Source organism: Eubalaena glacialis, chromosome 18, assembly GCF_028564815.1.
Source record: "Eubalaena glacialis isolate mEubGla1 chromosome 18, mEubGla1.1.hap2.+ XY, whole genome shotgun sequence".
Classification (NCBI taxonomy): domain Eukaryota; kingdom Metazoa; phylum Chordata; class Mammalia; order Artiodactyla; family Balaenidae; genus Eubalaena; species Eubalaena glacialis.
The window spans coordinates 66,811,729-66,827,710 of NC_083733.1; the positions used below are offsets into that span (position 1 = coordinate 66,811,729).

Consider the following 15,982-nt stretch of genomic DNA (forward strand, 5'->3'; position numbering starts at 1 on the left):
AAGACCCTCTCCGGAGACCCAGCTATTCAGATATCCAGACAGGAGACTAAGCGTGAAATTCTCCAGCAAATCCGATACAGACTTCACTCCACCCTCTAAGTTCCCCTAAGGCCGTGCCCAGAAGGCAAGCCCCCATGCTCCTAGCTCCAGGGAAGCGAGTCCACACTGCCCAGACCCTAGACCTACAGCCTTCTCCGAGAGACTCAACTGTCCAAACCTACATTTTTCAGGTGCAAGTTGTGAGTCCCTCTAGTTTCCTCCCTAGGACGTTGGCCTCAGTACCTAAACATCAGGAACCCACCCCAATATTATTTCCAGACCCAGAAATCCAATGGGGCAAGTGTCTCTGGGGAGAATAGTGATTTAATAAATTATGGGATAAAAGAAAAAATATGTACAGGCAGTGGGTTGCAGGGAAACCTCAGATCCTCGAAGACTGATGATTTAGTTTCTGGAGTAAAATATGGGCAGGATCCTGCCTGGCCTGCCCTTGCTCCTTGGGTAGCCAGAATTCTGGACCCTCATTACTTCCTCTCCTCCTCAGAATTCAGCTTGTTTCCTTGAGACCCTGCAGCCTCTTCCCCCCTCAAAAAACAACAAGGAAATCCTAGATCCCATCCCTCTCCTTCTTCAAGGAACTGGAAATCCAGGATCTGGGCTCCCACCTGACCTCTCTCCCCCTCCGGAAAGCAGGAGTTTAGGCTGCCAGTCCCCTCTTCCTGCAGGGCCCAGGAGTGTAGGACCCCAGGCCTCTGCTGTCCCAGGGGTCCAGGTATCTGGGCTGAAGTAGGGATGCAGAATTTGAGTCTAGATGGGCTGGGGTCTCAGCCCTCCCGCAACTTAGGCCTCTGTAGGAGCTACATTCTCGAAAAGCAGGTTCTCACAGGTGGGCCCCTTCTCAGCGGGCACTGGGGATGACTGTTGCAGAAACCTAGGGATGCACTGGTGCAGGAACACATGCTGGGCCTGGGGACAGAGCACGGGCAGGTGAGGGTGCGCTACTGAGCCTCGGCCTGCTTTCCTCTGGGGCCCCACCCCACCCCACTCACCCTGTGCCGGAGGGTCCCCATCACCTCAGTCTGCACCATATGTGGCCGGCTTTCTCACATCTCCATCACGTGGCTGAAGGGCCCCATGAGGCCCTCACACTCCAGCTGCCGCAGCAGGACATCCAGGGCAATGAGGGTGCCCGTGCGGCCCACGCCAGCGCTAGGCAGAGACAAGAAGGGTCAGACCACGGGAGGGGGGAGTCTCAGCTGACTGGAGGGATCTGTGTTTGGAGCACCCAGGGGTCAGGGTGTTCAGTGAGACTATTCTGGAGGCTACAGTGTTAAGTGGGGGTTACTTAATTAAGTAGGAAGTAATAACAAATGACTATGCTCTGTGTTCTATCTATCTGCTAGGCCCTGTTCCAGGTGCCTTATGTGCTTTTTTCACTCCTCCCACTCCTAAGAGGTAGGAACCATTAGTTGAGCGTGCCCATTTTACATATGGGGCAATGGAGGCTGAGTGAGGTGAAGTCGATTGTCCCAGGCCACTCAGCTAGTAAGTGACAGAGCTAGGGTTCACACACCAGAAGATGAGCTCCCAAGCTTGTCATTTAAAAAAACTTTTTAAACATGAAAATGACCATTTTATTTTATTTTTTATTAAAAAAAATGTTTTTTTGGCCGCGCTGTGAAGCTTGTGGGATCTGGGCCCTCAACAGTGAAAGTGCTGTGTCCTAGCCACTGGACCACCAGGGAATTCCCCCAAGGAGCTGTTTTAAATGTTTCTTAAAACCTTTGGCTGCCTCTCCCTCCTGCTCTTCACCCCTCCCCCCTCCTTCTCCCCATGCATGCCTCCTCCTTTACCTCTTTTTCTTTCTTTCCCATCTCTTCACCTTTATCATCATTCTCGACCTGCATCACCGCCCCTTCACCTTCTGCCTCCATCTTCTCCGTCCCCTCCCCATCTCCTCCACCTCCTCTAGAAGTTCCTAAGGACCCAGAGAACCCTGGTTTCTGAGCCCCAAGGGGGCGGTTTCCTCACAGGCAGAGGGCTCTGGCTGGTCCTCACCTGCAGTGCACAATGGGGGGACCTCCCCCCACGGTCTGGTCCAGCCACTGCCGGAGCATCTTCCAGAAGGCCAGCAAGGGGTCTGGGGAGTGGGGGACGCCGTGGTCTGGCCAGGTCACGTAGTGGACCTGACGCACAGATAAAGTCTTCTGCTCTTGCATCTAGAGGGAGGGGAGTTGGGGGGAGCTCAGGACCCGGGGGCTGGTTTCTGACCGGTGGGGACATCCCTGGGGCACATCGTGGTCCCTTGTGGGAGTGGCGGAAGCTTAGACTTCATGGGGAGCTCTGGGGAGGGGACTGCCTGGAATATCATGGGGGAGGAATGGAGGGTCAAGGTGGGGCTGACGGGGTGGGGTGGGGGCTTACGTGCCGGAGCTTCAGGTTTCGTACTGTCCAGTTCTCCATCACCTCCTCACCCACCAGGGTCACTTGTAGGTGCCCATGGGTGCAGGGCTGGGCGTCTAGAGGCCAGTAATGCTCACACTTCACCTGGGGGAAGACTGGGGCGGGTCAGAGTACAGGAGGCCCCAGAGTACCTTCCCTGGGGCCCCTCCGCAGGGTGGCTCTTGTATTCAGTGCCGGGGAATCCCCCCTGCTCTGGTGACAAGGCAGGACCCACGGGCAGCCAGGTGTAGATTCATCCCAGCCGGGAGGACTCTTCTTTCCCAAGGTCCTTGAGATCAGCTTCACCCCGTAAGTGGACAAATGGGTGGATTGGGGGAGACAGGAAGGTTGGGGCCGTGGTGGAGGGAATCAGTGAGGTCTAGGTCAACGGCTACCCTGGGATCAGTGTCTGGGGCAGGGTCACGGGCTGGAGCTCAGGGGTCAGCACCCAGGACCCAGGTGTCCTCTCACCCGGGCAGACTCCATGCAGTTGGTCAGCATGAGAAGTGTGGGGCTCCGCTGCCCCTACACCAGGCGCCAGAAGTCGCCCACAGTGTGGGGAAGGGGGCCCTGGGCTGCAATGAACTCCCGGAGGCTCCAGAGACCCTGGGTGAGGAAAACAGGTAGGTCACGTCCCGCCTCATCTGGTCCTCGTCTTCCGAGGCTCATTCAGCATCCTCCCGGCTCCCAACCGCAGCCTTACAGGGATGCAGCTGGCGTTGATGTACTCGGAGCCCGGCTCCCCAGGGAGGGGCGTCAGGGGCACATGGGACCAGTCATCTAGGGGAAGAGGCCAGCATTAGCGATGCAGGGGGCAGGGTGGGAGACCCGGGGATAGAGGTCACGCCGACACGTCGTGCTGCACACAGACAAGGGGAGCTGGGAGAGGGGCTGAGGGACCTCGGGCGGGAGGAGCCGGCCTGGGGTTTCTCAGCTCACGGGGGCAAGAGCTTTGTCCCTCACGGGGAATAAGGGGCAGGGGTCAGGCCTGGGGTGTTGACAAAGTCACGGCTGAGAACAAAGTCAGCAGAGGCTCATGACTCACAGGGCAGCACGTTTCTGTAAGGGTTCTTGACGCTGTTCTCCGGAGCTGAGGCCACCGTCTGGGACTGGCTGTGGTCCTCCAGGGCCAGTTGCTGGGGGCGAAGTGAGGGGAGGGTGCACAGGTGCTGGATTTTCTCTGCCCTCCCCCAGGGATACCCGCGTTGCTCCCTCTGCCTTCCTAAGTGACACCCCACTCACCCCTTACACCCTGGAATTCTGTAGCACCTACAGAAGTAGGACGAGTAGGACTTCCCTGGGGGCGCAGTGGTTAAGAATCTGCCTGCCAATGCAGGGGACACGGGTTCGAGCCCTGGTTTGGGAAGATCCCACGTGCTGCGGAGCAACTAAGCCCACGAGCCATAACTGGAAAAAGCCTGCGCGCAGCAACGAAGAGCCAACGCAGCCCAAAATAAATAAATAAATAAATTTATTTTTAAAAAAAGAAATAGGATGAGTGTGTGCACCATCCCCGGGGGGCATTTGGGAGGATGGGGACTGGAGAGGTAGGTGAGAGAGGAGGGGTCAAGGGAAAGCCAAGGTGCTGCTTTAGGATTAACCCATCCAACCAACACTACAGTAAGAGTTCAGTGAGTCAAAAAGGTGGATAATCATGGCTGAGAATTTCTGTATGAGCCAACCAAGTATGTATCCCTGCTTCTGTTCAATCCCAAAGGAGTGGAAAGGTCTCGGTGGGCACGTGGGGCTCGGCTCGGCCCCCTCTGTTCTCACCCGACCTGGTACTCCTCAGCAAAGCCACAGCCGCTGTCCTTCTCGTGTTTCCTGATGTGGTCGGCAAAGTCTTCAGCCAGGATGTCCCCTGGGACGCTGTGGGGGAAGAGGGGCACATAACCTCCTTTAACCTTGTGCGCTTGGGATAAAAGAAAAGGATTTTGTTTTCTTTTTTTACCTCCCCAGGACTTATTTATCTTATAACTGGAAGTTTGTACCTTTGATCATCTTCACCCATTTCACCCTCTGCCTCTGGTAACCACCAGTCTGTTCTGTGTATCTACAAGTTTGAGGTTTTTAAAATTTTTTAAATTTGGCCACTCCGCACAGTTTGTGGGATCTTAGTTCCCCAACCAGGGATCGAATCCGGGCCCCTGGCAGTGAAAGCACCGAATCCTAACCACTGGACCCCCAGGGAATTCCCTCGAGTTTTTTTTAGAGTCCACACACAGGAAGTCCCCTACATACGAACCTTCAAGTTGCGAACTTCCAAAGACGCGAATGTGTGTTCGCATGTCCAATCACATAAGGCGTGAGTGAAATTGCAGCTCGCCCTCCGTCTCCTATGGCTGACGTTCCTTCAGCTCTACCATCTCCCACCTCCTCTCCCTCCTCCAGTCAGTAACTCTTCTTTCCTGTTCACTCAATGCCAGCCCCTGGATGCCAGCTGTTATACTGTACTACTGTACTTTTCAAGGTACTGTACAGTAAGATTAAAAATGTTTTATTTTTTGTGTTTGCTTGTTTTTATGTATTATTTGTGTGAAAAGTATCACAAACCTATTACAGTACAGTACTATATAGCCAGTTGTGTTAGTTGGGTACCTAGGCTAACTTTGTTGGACTTATGAACGCAGTCTTGGAACGGAACTCATTTGTGTGTAAGGGACTTACTGTATAAGTGATATCTCATACCGTATTTGTCTTTCTCTGTCTGACTTATCTCACTTAGCATAATGCCCTCAAGGTCCATCCATGTTGCCACAAATGGCATTACTTCATTTTTTTTTTTTAAAGATTTGTACATGGATCATCATAGCATCTTTATTATTTTTTAAAAAAATTATTTATTTATTTATTTATTTATTTTTTGGCTGTGTTGGGTCTTCGTTTCTGTGCGAGGGCTTTCTCTAGTTGTGGCAAGCGGGGGCCACTCTTCATCGCGGTGCGCGGGCCTCTCATTATCGTGGCCTCTCTTGTTGCGGAGCACAGGCTCCAGACGCGCAGGCTCAGTAGTTGTGGCTCACGGGCCTAGTTGCTCTGTGGCATGTGGGATCTTCCCAGACCAGGGCTCGAACCTGTGTCCCCTGCATTGGCAGGCAGATTCTCAACCACTGCGCCACCAGGGAAGCCCACTTCATTCTTTTTTACGGCTGAATAATATTCCATTCTATATGTATATTACACCTTCTTTTTTTAAATTAATTTATTTCAGCTGCATTGGGTCTTTTGTTGCTGTGCATGGGCTTTCTGTAGTTGCAGTGAGCAGAGGCTACTCTTCTTTGTGGTGCGAGGGCTTCTCATTGCGATGGCTTCTCTTGTTGCGGAGCACAGGCTCTAGGCACACGGGCTTCAGTAGTTGTGGCGCACGGGCTTAGTTGCTCCGTGGCATGTGGGATCTTCCTGGACCAGGGCTCGAACCCGTGTCCCCTGCATTGGCAGGCGGATTCTTAACCACTGCGCCACCAGGGAAGCCCTATATTACACCTTCTTTATTCATTCATCCATTGATAGACACTTAGGTTGTTTCCATATCTTGGCTATTGTGGATAATGCTGCTATGAACATGGGAATGCAGATATCTTTTCAAGTTAGTGATTTTGTTTCTGATTCATCAATTCCATTTGTAGGTATATATCCAAAAGAATTGAAAGCAAGGTCTCAGATATTTGTACACCCATGTTCATAGCAGCATTATTCACAGTAGCTAAAAAGTGGAAGCAAACCAAGTGTCCATTGATAGATGAATGGATAAAGAAGATTTGGTCTAACCATACAATGGAATATTATTCTTCCTAAGGAAGGAAGGAAATTCTGACACATACAACAACATGGATGAACCTGGAGGGCATTATGCTGAGTGAAATGAGCCAGTCACAAGAGGACAAATAAAAGGACAAATATGATTCCACCTATATGAGGCACCTAGAGTCATCAAATTCATACAACCAGAAAGTAGAAGGGTGGTTTCCAGGGGCTGGGAGATGGGGGAAATGGGGAGTTAGTGTTTAATGTGTACAGAGTTTCAGTTTTGCAAGATGAAAAGAGTTCTATGGGGAATCTCCTGGCGGTCCAGTGGTTAGGACTCTGCGATTTCACTGCCGAGGATGCGGGTTCAATCTCTGGTCAGGGAACTAAGATCCCACAAGCCACGTGGCGTGACCTAAATAAATAAATAAAGTTTAAAAAAAAAGAGTTCTATGGATGGATGGTGGTGATGGTTGCACAACAATGTGAATGGACTTAATGCCACTGAACTGCACACTTGAAAATGGTTGAGGTGGTAAATTTGTTATTTGGAGGTTATTTGTTTTTTACCACAATCAAAATTTGTTTTGACTCAAAAAAAGGAAAGGGTATTTCTTCTCCCACTTAGGACCACTGCCCTTCTCTGGGCCCCAGTTCCCTGCGGCCCTCTCTAGCCATGGTTCTTCCCTCTCTGCTGTATCTCTCCCCTCTCCTCTTTCCCTTTTGTGTGTAAACATGCTAATCTTGCTTTTGTATTAAAAAAAGAATCCTTTGACCTCCTGCGGCTCCAGCTCCAGCTCTTTGTCTCTCTTCCCCTTGTAGTATAGTGTTATATATACAATGTTATGTATACAGTCTTGACTCAGTTTTGAGACCCTCGTTGGAGGTTCGTCAGTTTACCTTCTTTTTTGTGTGATTGTTTTTTTTTTTGGTTTTGGTTTTTTTTTCACACTTTATTTATTTGGCCACGCTGCATGGCTTGTGGGAGATCCCTGACCAGGGATTGAACCCGGGCCCAGCAGTGAAAGCCTGGAATCTTAACCACTGGACCGCCAGGGATTTCCCCAGTTCTCCTTCTTGAGAAGCTGATTAAATCCACACCCTCACCACCTCCCCTTTCGGGATCCATCTGCTGGAATCCCCGCCAGGAACAGGGGACAGGCCCTGTGCATCAGAGTCTAGTGAAACGATTCCAACTCAACCCGTTTGCCTTGGATTGCCCACTTCTTCCGGCAGAAACCACAATAAAGCCTCTTCCTCAGGTGTTCCCCGACCTCCCAGCTGACCCTGGTGCTTCTCTGCATGGCCTTGCTTGGTGTTCACGTGTAATCCCTCTCTTGGGATCTGTGATTGTAATGAACTATCTTTCAGTGGTGTCTGTCTCTGGATCCATTGGCCTTATCACACCTAAACGATAATAAGACCTATGAAAACACACCTTCACATTCAAACTTCTCACACTGACCGGTTTTCTCTGCTTCCTTCCCACCCCTCACCACGGCCTGGTGTCTACACCACGACTACAGGGGAACAAGGACTCTTTTCAAAGTCCCCTATCTTATCTGCCTCCTTTTGACCAGTTCCAAAGGCCACCTCTCAGTCCATCCTTCACGTGAGTGCTCAGCAGCATTTAGCACCTTTGGCCGCGCCTTCCTTTCTTCCGGATCCACCCTCTTCCTGAACACCCTCTCCTGGTTTGCTCCATCACCGCCTCTCTGGCTGCTGCTTCTCCATCTCCTTGGTGGGCCCCTGGTCCTCTGCCCATCCTAAAAGGTGGGCATCCCCGGGAGTCCATCCTCGAGCCCCCCTTTCTCACTGGACACACACTTCTTATGGGGTTTGTCCACTTCCTTAGCTTCGCTTTCCATCCATTCATCTGTGATTTTTGAATCTCCGTTGCCAGTCCCTACTTCTCCCCCTCCTGAGCTTCAGAGCTGTTTTCCCACCTGCCTCCTGGAATCTCCACCTGTGTGTCCTCGAGGGTCATCGCTGGGACATCCAAACACGCACGTTGAGGTTGAGGAGGGCAAGATGCTCAGCATACAGGTGGGGCCAGACTTGGAATCCAATGGGTGCACTGATTTGTTGCAGATGCCATATAATGGACACAGGGTAAGGAGGGGAGAGGTCACAGGGTGAGTGGGGCGGGACGCTGGCCAGGACAGATTCTATGGCGAAGGAGAAACTGGACATCATCGTATTTACTCTCCCCCATGCCCTTGCCTCTGATGGCCATGCCCTCAGTTTATGCCTCTTTCTTTTGCACCCAGGCCATCTCAGCTGGTCTCGCAACATCCCTTAACTCCCTGGCCTATCTCTCCTCTATTGATCCCTGGGGATCATTCTGACATAGAGATTTGATGATGATTGACCCAACCTAAAGGGGACTCAGAGTGATGAAGACATTTGCACAAACATTTTTCTGAACCACGGAACTCTGTATCCAACAGCCCATTCAGCATTGTCGTCACTCACATGTCTGACAAGCATCCCAAAATCAGTGTGTCCACCACTGAGCTCCTGATACTTTCCCCCAAACCTGCACCCCGCATAGTCATTCCGTCTCAAGTAATGGCCATTCCAGCCTCCCTGGGGCTCAGGCTAAATTCCTTGGGTTCACTCCTGAGCCCTCTCTGAATCCCACACCATACATCCATTCTTTAACCAGGTCTGCTCTTCAAACACTCAAACGGCATCTTGAATCTGATTCCCTCTAACCATTTCCTGCTCCAAGACATAACAGACATCTGGATTATATACAGATGTCTTCCTTTGCTTCCCTACTTTTGCCTTTGCTTCATAAAAATGTGAGACTGTGTCACAGGTCTGTTGAAAACCTCCAAAAACTCCCATCTCAGGATAAAACCAAAGTCCCCACTATCATCTACAAGGCCCAACCTGATCTGATCCCACCTGGTAACTCTCCGACCTCATTCCTACCCGCCGCCCCGCCCCCGCCCCCGCCCCGCCTCATCCACTCTGCTCAGCCTCAGGGACACATGACGTTCTCCAAACACGCCAAGCCTGTGCCTACCTCGGGGCCATCGCACTTGCTGGTCCCTCTGCCTGGAATGCCTTTTCCCCAGATGGGCACAGGGCTCTTGCCCTCACTTGCTTCAGGTCTGTCCTCAAATGACTTCGTCTCACTCATCTTCTTAGTAAGGCTTCTCCTGGACACTCTATTTAAAATATTCCTCCACCCTTCCTGCCTCCACCTCTTGCTTTATTTGTCTCCAAGTAAGCATCACGTTCTTTATCATCTTGGTTTGTTTGTTTGTTTGTTTGTTTGTTTCGGCCGCGCCGTGCGGCTTGCAGGATCTTAGTTCCCCGACCTGGGATTGAACCCATGCCCCCTGCAGTGGAAGCGTGGAGTCCTAACAACTGGACCGCCAGGGAATTCCCAATCATCTTGTTTATTAATGGCTGCTTGTACTAGAATGTAAGCTCCACAAGGGCAGGAATCTTTGTTTCAGCCAGTTTCCTCGGCACCTAGAACAGTGCCTGACACTTAACAGGGGTTCAGTGAATGTCTTTTTGGATAAATGAATGGAAGTCCCAGAACTGAGACTGAAAGAGATTCCACAGCCACCGGACCAGGCTGCTTAGGGAGTGGGCAGAGGTGAAGGCATTGCGATCCCTGCCGCAGGGGGGATCTGAGGCTGGTGTGGGTGGATTCCCTGGCCCTGCCCTCTGACCTATACAGTGACCAGCCGGATTTGACCTGACAGTGAGTCTTTTGGATGCTCCCCAAACCCACTCACCTGAACACCAGATCCCTGGGTGCTGGTTTCTTCTCACTCTTCTTATGCCTGGGAAAAGGACATGGGGATGAAAGGCTTGGGGAGTGAGGCCAGAACCACGGATCCCCATCTTTCCCCAGGCCCCCTCCCTCCTGGCGCCCGATGAGCCCTGCGCCGAGTCTCACCTCCTCTTCAGGAAGAAAACCAGCAGGCCCACCAGGATGAGAAACAGAAGGGGACCGACTATGGCTCCGACGATGGCCCCTGGGGGAAGGAGGCGTGGAGGGCTGTGAGAGCCTAGGTCTGCTCTCCTGCTGTCCCACCTCCCCTACCTCTGTCCTCACCCAGACTGTGATCAGAGGGTCTAGAGGGTAGATTCGCGGGCAGAGAAGGGAAAGGAGGAAGCTTCTGGATAGAGCCCTACCTCCCACCCAACCTCTTCCCCTTAGGTCCTCACTTCCCGAGGAGCCTGATCCAACGGCATCACTTTCTCAGGAGACCTGGTTGTTAGAGAGTGAGTCTTCCCCAATTTGGCCTAGACTAGTCGTTCTCAGAGAGGGCGATTTTGCCCTCCAGGTGACATCGGGCAATGTCTGGAGACACTTCTGGTTGTTACAGCTGCGATGGTGGCGCCACTGGCATCTAGTGGGTGGAGGCCGGGGAGGCTGCTCAACGTCTTACAATGCCCAGGGCAGCACCCCCGCTCCCCATCAGAGAGAGTGATCCAGTCCAGGATCCAAGAGGACCTGTGTTCTCAGAGACCCTTCTTGCTAAACCAAAGAATCCTGGACAGTGGGACCCACGGAGCCCAGTTTGGAAGAGCATCCATTTATCAGTACACCAAACTCCAGTGTCTCCAGATCAGAGACCCCACCTCATAAGAGGCTTTCATTCCTAGGAAATGGCTGACAGGGCCCAGGGAGGCCCATGACCACGGTCAATGGTACATGATTAAAGATTTCCTGAGTGTGAGGTTCAAACTTCTTCAAATACCCCACTGGTGGGTGAAAAGTGGCGCGGCCGTGTTGGAAAAAAATTTGGCAGTTCTTCAAAAGATTAAACACGGACTTACCATATGATCTAACAATTCCACTCCTGGGTATACACCCAAGAAAAATGAAGACATACGTCCACATGGAAACATGCACACGAATGTTCAGAGCATTACTCATAATAGCCAAAAAGTAGAAATGGCCCAACAGATCCATCAAACAGATGGATAAACAAAATGTGGTCTATCCACACAATGAAATCTTATTTTGGCAATAAAAAGTAATGAAGCATTGATACACACTAGAACAGTGGATGAACCTTAAAAACATTATACTAAGTGAGAGAAGACAGTCAAAGAGGACCACATATTGTGTGACTGTATTTTTAGGAAAGCTCTAGAAGAGGCAAATCTATAGAGACAGAATTGGGGGATTGGGGAAATTAGGGGGTGATGGCTTAAGGAGATGACTTTTCTTTATGGGTTAATGAAAATATTCTAAAATTGATGGTAATAACGGTTGCAAATACAGCAAATATACTAGAAGCCAGTGAGCTGTTCACTTTCAATGGGTGAACTATTGTATGTTATAGGAATTACAACTCAATAGAGCTGTTTAAAGAAAGCAGGAAATAAAACACAAACAAAAAGGACTCCATGGGTTGGTGAGACTCACAACAGGGCGTGAAGGGGTCTGGAGAGAATGTCATTGTATCAATAGCTCTCTGTCCCCGTGGGGCTCTGCTCACCTGTGCTCTCGGTGTGGCAGGTCACGGAGGCAGACTGGGCCCTCATTCCATCCCAGACGGTCGTGATGGTGGCTGAGTAGGACTGAGCCGGCCTGAGCCCCGACACCCACACGCCTCTCCCACAAGAGGAGCTGTCCTGGAGTCCCGCTGCCGCCCACCTCCAACTCAAAGGCCTCATAGCCTCCCAGGGGGCAGGACTAGGTGAGGATGACTCCGTGGCCCCCCGAGGCGCTGATGCAGGCGGTGATGGTGACGGGGTCCGGGGCTGGGTGGAGGGGACAAGACGAATCAGTAGGCTCCGTCCAGGGGGGCTTTCCAACTCCCCACTCCTCACCAGTCGGGCCAGGTCTCTGAGAAATAGCTTATCCCTTCCTTCCCCCAAATCAAAATACCTCTTCGTCCCTCATTATCTGTTGTCCCCAAATAGACATGCCCCCTTAAACTACAACTCCCATGAGCACTTGGACTCTCTGTGTCACTGCAGCTCATGAAGTCATGACCCCATGGCCTGATGGGATTTGGAGTCCACTCACCTTCATTGCTCCCAGGTCTGATTGATCTAAGTTACTACCTGGACCTTTACAGGAAACGTTTGCTGGCCCATGACATAGTTATTTTCACCAGCACTTTTAGGTTCACAGCAAAACTGAGCAGAAGGTACAGGGATTTCCCATACACCCTCTGCCCCCATCATGCATAACCTCCCCCATCGTCAACATCCTCAAAATGTACACATGTTACCATTGATGAACACAATGATAATCAACCAAAGTCCATATTCCATTCCTTTTCGTGGCTGAATAATATTCCACTCTATGGATAGATGACAATTTGTTTCTCCATTCACCAGCTGATGGACATTTGGGTTTCCACCTTGTTGGCTGTTAAAAATAATGTTGCTTGAATTGTATGTTTTCAGTCGTATGTATGAAAACATTGTATGTTTTCAGTTCTGTGGGGCCTGCCCCCAGGAGGGGCCACACTCTCTTTTTACAGACTCCGTGGCTATCCTCTTTCTAGCCCGCTCCAGCTGCCAACCCTCTCTACCCCTCCACCACCAGCTCACAACCCCCTTCAATCTTCCCAGGAGTTTCTCACTATTTTTGCTGCTCAGTGGACATCAGTCTCTCTGCTCCATGCTCTCCTCTCCTTGTGTGGTTCAAGAACTGAAGCCATGGTCATTCACCATCTTGAAGCAATTCCCTGCCTGCCTGCAGGTGTTTACCCAACACCTGTGGCTTCCTGCAGGCAGGACCACAGGCTCAACCAGCACCGGGGACTCCAAGGGCAAACAGCCTCTTCCAGCCCTGGCCAAGCTTACACTGTGGTGAGGAGGCAGACTGGGAAGGTAACCGCAGAGTGACATGAAGTGGGCTGCCATGGTGAGAGCACCGAGGAAGCATCTGTCCCTTAGTGGGAGGTGACATTGGGGCTGAGTCTTCATACAAGAGCAGGGTTTGGTCAAGTGAAGAACTGCATTGGGAAGTCATCACAGGCAGAGGGGAGAGCCCATGTCAGGGCTAAGAGGGAGGAGAGGGCTGGGGGCAATCTGGGGGGATTTCTGTGTGGCCAGAGCGCCAGGTGGAAATGGGACTGGAGGGAGTGACCTTGAAGTAGGGGTCAGGCCACCCGGTCCCAGCCTAGTCTCAATCTATAGTTAGCCTGCGGGGTTGGTGAACACGTGGAGATTGGGGAGAGGAACACTTTCTGGATAGGGCGTGGAAGCTCTGTGCCCTCTCCCCACAACTTGCCCTGTGCCTGTGCTTCTTCCATCTGGCTGTTGCTGAGTTACATCCTGTAATAAACCAGTGATCTAGTAAGCAAAACGTTTTTCTGAGTTCTGTGAGCTGCTCTAGCAAATTAATCCAACCCGAGGAGGGGGGTCTTGGGAACCTCTGATTTATAGCCAGTTGGCCAGAAGCACAGGTTAACAACCTGGGCTTGTGATTGGAATCTGAAGTGGGGGTGGGGGGTAAAAGGTGGCAGTCTTGCAGGACTGAGTCCTTAACCTGTGGGATAGTGTCAGAACTGAGTTGACTTGTAGGACGCCCAGCTGGTGTTGGAGATTGGCTTGCTGGTGTGGGGAGCAAGCCCCACACTGGAATTGAGTGCAGAGTCGTAATTGTTTATCATCATGAAACACTGAAGGATAAACAACAAGGTCCTATTGTATAGCACAGAGAACTATATTCGACGTTTTTTTGTTTTTGTTTTTGTTATTTGGCTGCATCGCAGGGCATGGGGGATCTTAGTTCCCCAACCAGGGATCGAACTCACGCCCCCTGCATTGTAAGTGAGGAGTCTTAACCACTGGACCACCAGGGAAGTCCCTGGAGAACTATATTCAGTATCCTAGGATAAACCATAATGAAAAAGAATATTTAAAAAAGAATGTATATATATGTATAACTGAATCACTTTGCTGTACAGCAGAAATTAACACATTGTAAATCAACTATACTTCAATTTAAAAAAAATTAAAAGAAAAAAGAAAAAAAACCACTGAAAACAACCCAAATGATTGGAAACACCAACATTTAAAGATGAATTATGGGGAATTCTCTTGCAGTCCAGTGGTTAGGACCCTGCACTTTCACTGCCGAGGGCACGGCTTCAATCCCTGGTCGGGGATCCTGCAAGCCACACGGCGCAGCAAAAAAAAAAAAAAGTGAATTATGCTAGTGGTTTCCTTGGGCTGGAGGGGATGGGTGATTTGTAAAAGGCACGGGGTCTCTTCTGGGGGTGATGAAAATGCTCTAAGATTGATTGTGGTGATAGCTGCAAAACTGTGAAAACACTAAAAACCACATGCACACTTTGAGTGGGCAGTTGGTGGTATATGAAGAGTATCTCAATAAAGCTGCGATCATAACGTTTTCAGGAATTGGATATAAATGCCTCCAAACAGAACATGGTCACAGTATAGTGATTACAGACAACAATGCTGTATCATAAACTTCAAAGTTGCTAAAAGACTAGATCTTGGGGGCTTCCCTGGTGGCGCAGTGGTTGAGAATCTGCCTGCCGATGCAGGGGACACGGGTTCGAGCCCTGGTCTGGGAAGATCCCACATGCCGCGGAGCAACTAGGCCCGTGAGCCACAACTACTGAGCCTGCACATCTGGAGCCTGTGCTCCGCAACAAGAGAGGTCGCGACAGTGAGAGGCCTGCGCGCCGCGATGAAGAGTGGCCCCCGCTTGCCACAACTAGAGAAAGCCCTCGCACAGAAACGAAGACCCAACACAGCCATAAATAAATAAATAAAATAAATAAACCCAAAGTTTAAAAAAAAGACTAGATCTTAATTGGTCCCACCACACACACAAAAAAAGGTTGTTATGTGATGCCATAGAGATGTTAGCTAACATTACCAGGGTAATCATATTGTGACATATCAATGTATCAAATCAACACCAGTACACCTTAAAGGTACACAATGTTTTATGTCAACTATATCTCAATTTAAAAAACCAGAATATGGGCTTTAGACAGATGCAGGCTGGAAATACTGCTCCTTTAGCACGTTTCCCTGGGGTGGAAGGTTGTTCTGGGGGGCCCTTTAGGAGCGGAGAAGGTGCTCACTTTATCCACCCCCCAGTTAGTCTGTCATGAGTCTCCCACCCTTAACGGCTGACAGAGTGATGAGCACCTCGGCCGCGTAAGAGGTGGTCATGACCACCAAGTGGGTGTGGGGCTGAAGGAAGTCATCCCAGGCCAACGTGGCATCTGAGATTGTGAAGAGCAGGGCACCCCCACCCAGAACACCTGCCTCCTCTGGCCTGAGGCCTTCCTCTATGGTGAGTGGGGATCCTGGCCTGAAGGTGAGGCAGGGACTAGAAACCAAGGGTGGGCTCTGGGGGGTCCCTAAAAACACATCATGGATGTAGAAGTCTCCTCTCTGCTCTAAGAGCCCCTAAAAATCACATCATGGATGTAGAAGTCTCCTCTCTGCTATGAGAGTCCCTAAAAAAATCACATCATGGATGTAGAAGTCTCCTCTCTGCTATAAGAGTCCCCAAAAGTACATCATGGATGCAGAAGTCTCCTCTCTGCTCTAAGAGCCCCTAAAAATCACATCATGGATGTAGAAGTCTCCTCTCTGCTATGAGAGTCCCTAAAAAAATCACATCATGGATGTAGAAGTCTCCTCTCTGCTGTAAGAGTCCCTAAAAGCACATCATGTCTGTAGAAATTGAGCAGGGTTTGGAGAGCAGCTCTGACTGCTTTCTGTCCTCACATGTAGAACCTGAGGCCCAGAGAGGGGCAGTGGGCTGCCAAGGTCACAGCCAGGACGAGGGCCATACCCAGGTTCTTTCTTC

At 50.7% G+C, this 15,982-nt stretch overlaps 1 protein-coding gene across 1 annotated transcript; it reads right to left on the minus strand.

The window, feature by feature from the left end:
- Positions 1-840: 840 nt before the first annotated feature.
- Positions 841-15,965, minus strand: PTPRH (protein tyrosine phosphatase receptor type H). Its single transcript, XM_061172528.1, is given in 14 exon segments — positions 841-966; positions 1,074-1,209; positions 2,059-2,219; positions 2,425-2,547; positions 2,914-3,048; positions 3,146-3,222; positions 3,488-3,578; positions 4,221-4,311; positions 9,945-9,992; positions 10,109-10,187; positions 11,664-11,809; positions 11,811-11,928; positions 15,285-15,478; positions 15,901-15,965. Coding segments are annotated over 14 exon segments (1,590 nt in total).
- Between the last annotated feature and the right edge of the window lie 17 nt (positions 15,966-15,982).